The sequence below is a fragment of the Adelges cooleyi genome, unplaced genomic scaffold, assembly GCF_023614345.1.
Source record: "Adelges cooleyi isolate 19-005CV unplaced genomic scaffold, UGA_ACOO_1.1 ACOO_flye_CR_arks_rails_tigmint_CR_PRNA_108, whole genome shotgun sequence".
NCBI lineage: Eukaryota > Metazoa > Arthropoda > Insecta > Hemiptera > Adelgidae > Adelges > Adelges cooleyi.
Window position 1 is genome coordinate 5054839 of NW_026095761.1, and position 9142 is coordinate 5063980.

Sequence of the window (9142 nt, forward strand, 5' to 3'; positions counted from 1 at the left end):
ACATGCTGTTTTCATAATTTGGTTTATTTTCAGTGGTAATGTTGTTAGCATTGTAATTAGGACGTCCATTGCCGTTTTTCATTTCACGATCAGATTCAATTTTGCTGTAGGTAATATTTGTTAAATTTCGACCATTTCCGAAATAATCGGAATGCAACTTTGAATCATTTGGTTTATTCCAATAGTATGTTCCATTTGTGTTGTAGTAACGGCTTTCGTTGCCAAGCATATTGTTTCGTACGACTTCACTCTCCATTTTCTTAAACCAATTATCAGAATGTACGCCAACATGTTGGTTATTTTTGTAAAAAGGATTAATTCTTTGAGATGTATCGTGCCTGTTTTCTATGTCCCTAATGAATTTAGAAGTGTCTTTCTCCGCAATCAACCTTCTGTTTTCATATAGTTGGCGATTATAATTCAAAAAGTCTTGGCGTGAGTCTTCGTATCGTTCCGTGATTTCATTTTGATCATTTAGTTTATGAATCGATTTATCATCTTCGTAAAAAATATGACGGTTCAAGTCGAATGAAACGTTTGTTTGATTTGGCACATTTGGATCATTCTTGTACATTCTATTATCAACACTCTCGTTTAAAAACAATCGACGAGAGATATTTTGTAAATTTGAATGAACGTACTCGAAAGCATTCGGATGCATTTTTTTAATATTGATTTCTCGAATTCTTAAACTATCTTGTTGGGTGTAATTTGAATTATTTTGATAGTATTCCATTCCATCGTGTTTATACTTGTTAAAATTCTCCTTGTTTACCTCATTGATTATATTATTATGTTGACTAACGTTAATGTGTGAATCAAACGGCAAATTATTGCGTTTATTATATATAATAGGAGCACTTAAGCTCCTTCGACATGTTTTTGACGTTGGTATTTCAAATCTTATCTGACATATCTCAGGCTGGTCTGAATCTTCGTCCACTAACGTCAGGGTATCCTAAAAAGAACCGAAATAATTACTTACTGAGCAGTGTACTTGAATAAAACATTATTTATACAATTTAACTAAACTTCAATTTGTCCACCTGAATTCACACAGTGAACTAAATAATATTTATGTGATTACCTACTTTTATTTTTTGCTATAACATGAAATTAGCCATCATTATAATTTTACAATAGTCTCCTTATCGAAAAAATCTTTTTAATTTTATAATTAAATATTTTTTGGTTTACACAAAGTAAAAAAAATACAAATAATGAATATAATTTTTAATTCAATTAAATTTTATATTTGGATTTTTAGTAAAGCGAGAGAAATTTATTTAGAAAAAAAAAATGTTCTACCAATTTAGTTTTGTTGAAAAATTGCGTACACCGAATGCCTTAAAACGTAGTATATTTCTTTATAAATTATTAATATTTTATTTTCAAATAAATACAAATTTTATAAACTTGAATTCATTTTAATGGATTTAAATCTTATAATGGCGTTTATTATTATTAAATTTCAACAGGGTAGTTTGTTTCGGTGAAGACTAATGTTCAGATCTGTTAACTTGTTTAACATAAATAATGTATTAAAAAACTTAATTTAATTTACCGTTGTTCAAAAAGCTAAAAAAATAAGTTGGAAATTTTTTTTTTTTAAATTCAATGTTAAATAATAATGGCTTATAACAAAATTAACTACCAACAAAGTATCCTAAATAAAGTTTTAAAAAATTGCCTACACTGAGCGCCTTAAAAAGTAGTATGTATAATTAATGATGTTTCACTTTCAAATCAAAAAAATATATTGTATTAGACGATTTCAATTTTATAATGGCGTTTATCAGTATTGAGTTTACCGGAAAATTTGTTTCAGTGTAGTTCCTAAAAACTGAAAACTAAATTATAGAATTTTTTTTTTTAAATATAAGAGTTTCACAAGTGAACAATTTCGACTTACATCAATCACGTATGGGTTGCAGATAAAAGTGAGATATGTCTTCCATCGGTTGCCTCTGCATTCGTTGTCTAAATCAGTATTAATATCACCTCCAGTGTACGTAAGAACGATAGTTTTCTCTAAAAACATAAGTACAAGTTAATTCAGAGTCAGTTTGAGGTATACAATTATTGTTTTTAAGTTTACCATTTACAACGACATCGGCTTGATCGATTTGACCCAAAACGACGTATTCTCCATTAGAGTTGAATTTCACAGCTCCAGCTAAACTTGTGGAACCATTGAGTGGTATTCTTTGACATATTGACACGTAGTAGGTTTTTCCATTAGATTCAGTCATAAGCCTAAACAGAACACGTTATTATTTGTTTATTAATTAAAGTTTATTCCATAGAAATATTAACCTTGACAATTATATAAGGTAGACGTGTGTACAGATAGAAAATAACCATACTTTTACATTAAATAATCAAATAAACACAGTTAATTTTAATATTTATGAATTATTATTATTGTTATTGTAAGTGAAGTTTGTAGCAAACAAGTGCATATAATTTTTATAATAGGCACAAAATACCTGGCTGACCTATTATAAAATCATTTTAAGTAATTGTGTATTTTAATGAACAAATATTCATTCTAAACACAATAAATGTATGCTAGATCGTCGATGGTTTAACTAGTCACTTTAAATTTAGAGAATTTATGTAAAATGTTATTAAGTTTTCTAACTGTAATGCTGTAAATCAATGAAGAATAATAAGCATTGCCAAAGTAAATGGATCAATTAAAAAGATAAAAATATTAATTATAAAAATTTAACGAAATGAAAAAGAAAAATCGAAGAACCTAAGAATTTTCAAGACTAGGTAATTCTAATTTCAGATATTACAAACTATCAAAAATAAATAAAACTGTTAAATTTGTCTAACGAATAATTTATGATAGTGACATATTTTTAGTTAACTTATTAAAATAAAATACTTTTATTTATTTAAATATAAGGATATAGCATGCATAAAATACATTAATAATTCATATAGAGTTCAAGGTCTTCAACAATTACTATGGCCTACTAAGATTTGTTCATGTATAAAGTAAAAATAAGAAAATACTATTACATTTATTATAACGTATAATTAAAAAATCGCATGTTGTTATTTAGCATTTTACGATATTATGTCCTAATAATGTTGTATGGTCTCTCAATTGCATTGGTAGAAAATATAATACGAATCACTTTAAAAATGTATTTATTTTAATTTTATGAATTTTAAAATATGTGTTTTAACTGAATTTGAAAACAAATTCAGTTTGTCCAAAATGTATGATATTTTGTTGTAAAAACGAACGAACTAATCAACTCATGGTTTTAGTTTTTGGTCCTATTAGTATAGCAATTTGTATTAAACCTATGTATTATTAATAGTTTTATTTATTTGTGAATATTTTTCATAATAATTATACTAAATAAAAATTCAAATAAAACAAATAGTCTTAAAAAACTTATGTTGCAATAAATGAAAAAACGTTCTAATTCTACATAAATCATAAACGCTACATTTTTATTTTGCCAAGTAAGAGTTTCTTGTTGTTAACCTTAAATCTGTTCGAAAAATGTACAAATCAACTTAGTTACAACCTTATCGATTTAATTATTCCTTATTAATATTGCATAAGCAAGTACTGCAAATAAGTCGAATAGAAACAGAAAGTATTAACACCGCGATACATACATATTACGTTATGTTGAATTTTTTAGTTTGGATGCGAAGCTGAGAAGGTAACGGTGTTGTAATGGCGTGTTATTACTTGACCCAAGATTTTTTTTTCCGGCTTTAAGATCCATTGAAGATCTTTACTAAACTACCTCCTCCCATTTCTCTCTATTCTGCGCTATAACTTGCCAATCCGTCCCAACTTCTTGGGCTACCGCATTCCATATCTCATTTATGCTGTCTATCCATCTTCCTCGTGATCTTCCCCTTAGTGTCCTCCCTGCTAACGTCCAAATCATTATTTCTTTTACCAGACATCCGTTCGCTCGCCACGCACGTCTGGCCCATTGCATTCTTATACTTTTAATAAATTGTACAATATTTTCCCTTTTGTATAGGTTTCCCAGTTGTGCATTCAATCTGAATTCCCATTGTTGGGTTTCGGTATTAAATACTGGACCATGTAATCTTCTTAAAATTATCCTTTCCAATCTTCTTAGTTTTTCTTCATCACCTTTAGTTGTGGCCCAAGTGGCACATGCATAAGTCAGTATTGGTCTTATGTAGCTTACATAAAGTTTTTCTTTGACATTTTTTGATATCGTCTTTATAAGCAACATTCGCTTAGCATATTATAAATGTTGGCGTCAATCCAAATCGTAACCCAAAATAATTTTTCAATTGATAAAAAAGTCTGTTCTATTTTTATTTTCAGCAATTTATCTTAATGAATAAAATACCGGTAATGATAAAAGAAACATAAAAGGCGCCGAGGTCAGAGTGTAATCATAGATTAAAATATAATATAGGTAGAATATATAGACAATGATTGATACATATGGCATAGCTATAGACAGAATAAAACATCACATGGTTTATTTTAGCCGACAAGCATATTTTGTTTGAAATGCATTTTGAGCCTTTTTTAAAAAAAACTACAAAAAGGCTGTCCAGTCGTTCCATATGCATTGCTTATCTATAGTATATATTTCAACCATGGTATAACCGTAATAAAATCTCATAAAATAATAATTATTACTCATTAATAATATTTTACAACGGTTAAATACCAAATAAGTTACGAAATACAAGGAAAACATCACGTTTTCTTGCCTTACAACACAAAACGATTTAAATAATTAAAAAACAAAACTTATTTATCATTCACAACAAGAGTAATATATAATTAAATATATTTATTGTTATTTACAATTTAAATACACGAGTCAAAGGAATGAAACCAGTTTTTTTTAAATAGCTAGGTAATACAATAATATACATATAAACTGAAGTTGGATAGAAAATATTTACAGCATACTAATAGTTTTACGTTTTAAATTATTCATTAATTACACATTTTATTATTTACAAATAATATTATCGAAACACATTTGTGTTACTAATATATATTATTATATTCTGTCAAAAACTTGATGTCGAAACAAATTTGAAAATGATAAAACTGGTTTGACAATGATGATAAAGTTTACTAATAGTTATTTTTTTTTTTTTACAATTAAATATTACTAAAAACGTATATTAAATTGATATATTCTAGAATTACGTATAGTAATGAATTTTATTTGTATTTGATAACATGCACAACGTAATATTTGAACGACAATGACAATCACCAAATAATATTACTAATCATTTTGACTTAAGTATTTTAGTTAAATTGAACAAGTAGTTGCATTTAACTAAATGCATCCATAATAATATGTAATAATTGCAAGAAAATATATTTATTAAAATTTCATCAATAACTACACCGATTGGTTTTATCTGTAAAAAGAAGGTAGAAAACTAATAAGATTAGAAATAATGTATGTTATGTAAACTTATAAATATTATAAAATAATTTATCAGATATTAAAGCTTTTCTTCAAAGCATTTCATTAGAATTGTCTAAATTATTTATTAAATATTCATTAAATTCCTCATCAATTTTATCAATTCTTTTTTAATTTCAGGAGGACGCTACTCACCCGTAATTTATCTACTAAAACAAGAGGACAAGAATGCAAGAGCGGTATTTAGAGTAGCCGTGCATAATTTTTACAATGGATGGATAGAGATAAACTTTATCTATGGGGTAGCGTTTTCAGATATTTGATAACTTAAGCACAATCAAAAGTATTCATTTGTAAATATTCATTAATTTTTTTTCCTTTTTAAAATCATTTATAAAAAAAGATAAGGTAAAGATATCGAAAAAAATAAAACGCTACACCACGGATAAAGTTCTCCTCTATACTTTCTAAATATTTGGTAAATTTACTGTTAATACTGGCCTCACAAACCTGTCCCGCGCAAAGCAGTTTTATAGAAAACCCTTTAAAACTTATTTAAAAACTGAAGAAAAACAGCTCTCTAAAACATTTGTAACTACTTATATATGTGGAGACATTGTTTATCGCCTAGGTAAAACTAGTAATTATAAGGCCGTTTAAAACTATTTTGTTAAGTCACAATTATTGTAAAAATGTTCACTTTAACAAGAAAAAAAAATGTAAAAGAAATTTCCTAGAATAGATACTAAAAATGGTAAATCAGTTTTTCCTTTTCGATTGTAAATACTGACACATGCAAAAATGTTTACCGTTAAAATAAGATTATATCGTAAGACCTTTGTTAGATTAAATTGAATGTGCTTACAATATTAAATTTAACTTCTAAGATCTTGATTATAATTAAATCGATTGTAACAATGTATAACCAAATGTTTCCTCTTTTTTTTAAATATGACTAAATATACATCTACTTTTAAAATGTTTTTACATTTTCGCTGAATCCGAATTCCTCTGGCAATTTGTTTTGTTTTAAAAAACACCTTCACAAAGTTGTAAGCAACTTGAAAAAAAAATAAGAAATGTCCAAATAACAAAATGTCCATACAAATAATAATGAATACGCAGGTGGTATACATAATAGGTGCATGTAGAGTTTTTTATGTTTAATCAATTACGATTAAAATCTCCGTTGATTCATTTTTATTTAGAGGCGATTAAAATTGCCTTTAGAGTTATTGTTTTAGTTTTTCAATTAGCAACTATATTTACATAACACTATATATATTTAATCGTTATACACCAATTGCAGCGCTATACAGCCGTCACTTTTGTAATTAGGTACCTTTAATCAGGTATTAATCTGGTATATTAGGTCTGGTACTTACATTTCGCCAAACAGGTCGGTCAGCATGGTCAGTCCTATGGACTGTTGTGGACCGGAGTGCTTGCGGAGGACGCATCCGCGATCGACCGGCACCGGATATCCGACAACCGCCACTCCTGCGATACCGCATGCCACCAGAAACGTCCACAAGGGTGGGATCAACCCCATGACACAGGGTTCACTACACTATACTGTTGTCCGGACACAGAACCGACTGGGCCGATGGGAGGAAAACTTAGCCGCACAAAATGCGCACGGTCTCTGGCACGCGGTCGACTACTGGGGTCTCAGTGCAATGCTCGGAGTATGCATACCGCTCTTACATAACACAACAGCAGTCGTCTGGGCAAAGAGACCTATTGGTAGAAATCCGGTTTGGATAGGTATTACTTTTTTGACTGAGGCGTCTTGTCTAATCGTCTTAATGTTGTTGTTATACCTATATTACATTCACGGCCGTAGGAAACGTTTGTTAAAAGGTCAAAAGAGAACAGGCCACAGCGATAACGCCGTCATTCAAATATCTCATCCATTTAACAACAGTACAACATTATCGGCCATCAAATAAGTTTTGCTTTATTTGATTGCTATATTATTATAATAATAATTTATATATATATATATATATGTGTGTGTGTGTGTGTGTGTGTGTGTGTAAGTGATAAAACATAATTTCATAATTTTATAATGCCTGCTAGATATTGTTAATATTGTAATGTACTACTTGGGAAATGAGAAAATAATATTACACAGAACGATTATATTTCACAAGTCATATTGTATTAGGCGCTTTTTATAACATCAACGTCTAAAAAATAACTCTTTTCTGGACCATTGTCTATTTTTTTTGTTTATCCATGTATCCATGTTTTACAAAAATATCAAAACATACAATTAAAATACTTTACAACAATTTGATAACAATATTGAATGGAATAATTACTTTTAAAAAAAAATGTGTTCTTATATAGAAATCAAACTAGTCGACACTTGTAGTAAAAACAAGATTTCTCTGAGGTTTATCATTTCGATTTTAACTGTTAAGTTTTAATATTATTATGAAAGCTGCTAGTATTTGACTTTTAAGTTACCCGCTAACACTGCTATTCCAAAAAATATTAAGACTTTAAAAATAACGATTACATATTAATTTTCCAAAAGTTTTGTATGCCAGTTATTGGCTGAGGCTTGACTGAGTTACTAAAATGGATTCTAATTATCAAATAAAATTACAAAACACAGTCATTTTTTGCTTGATTTGCTTGTCTCCATTAATTATACATTTAAAGCCAGCACGTTGTAAGCTTGAGGTTTTCGCTTCGTTGAAAGCGCTCCATATTGGAATTTAGTAATAGTTTTGAAATACAGCTATACTATAGCTTACAGTATAGCTTTGATTACTATAAGTAATACAAAGGCGATAACGCCGTCATTCAATGACCTGCTGCCATTTAAAATTACAATACTATCAATAATTAAACACGTATGTGTAAGAAAATAATTATAATATTCATTAAAATTGCTTAAAAAAAAAAAAAATGAAATTCCAAGTCCTCTTTACATTTAAAACATATTTCAATGCCTACCATATATATATGTATTACTGTCCAGCGAGGGCAGTGATAGATAGTGAATTATTTTTAATCATTATGTAGATTAAATTTTAATTATTCGTCTAATTTGATAAAAATGGAGGGAGGGCAAAGCTGAAATTTATATACATTTTTTTAATGTTTAGTTTTACACTCAATAATTTTGTGAAAAATTGCGAAATAAATCAGGAGCGGTCTTGACAAATCAGAACTATAGAGAAAATGTTTTCTCTGTAATCTTTATATCATGGAAGTATTAAACAAATTATATACAACAATTTTATTTTAACTGAATTATAACACCTAAAATCATCTAAAAAATATTAAAATAGAACAATGGATGTTTTCAAAAGTATCCAATTAAAACTTACAAGTATAAATTTCAAGTCTCAGTTGGTATACATAACATTTTTTTTAATATAGTTTATCTTAAGATATCTTTTTACCTTTCGTAATCAAATACTTATGTATATTTCAACTTGTCCTAAGCTATGTGAATATATGAAGGGCACAGGTGAAAAACGGTAGTGGTCACATTATACAAATTTTAGAGTATAGCAAAAACAAAGTTTGTGAATTCCTCACCCTCTTACATAAGAACAAAAAAAAAATCACATTAAATGCTACTCTAATAATAAATGTATTTATTTAAACAATCTATTGACATACATTTAAAAAATTAATGGCATAAATTGAAAAAAACTATTTGAAAAATTTTTTTTTATAATGTGACTACTACCGTT

At 28.1% G+C, this 9142-nt stretch overlaps 1 protein-coding gene across 2 annotated transcripts in view; it reads right to left on the reverse strand.

Moving 5' to 3' along the window:
• Window positions 1–7174, reverse strand: part of LOC126838598 (uncharacterized) — a 61428-nt gene extending 54254 nt beyond the window's left edge. The window contains exons 1-3 of one of the 2 annotated variants that reach the window (XM_050573137.1): window positions 6809–7174; window positions 2099–2256; window positions 1913–2031 (exon numbers count right to left, since the gene is read on the reverse strand). In XM_050573137.1, coding sequence (XP_050429094.1) covers window positions 1913–2031; window positions 2099–2256; window positions 6809–6975 — 444 coding nt within the window. In that variant the 5' untranslated portion in view covers window positions 6976–7174. The remainder of the gene's footprint in view (window positions 1–1912; window positions 2032–2098; window positions 2257–6808) is intronic. The other variant, XM_050573155.1, reaches the window with a different exon arrangement.
• Between the last annotated feature and the right edge of the window lie 1968 nt (window positions 7175–9142).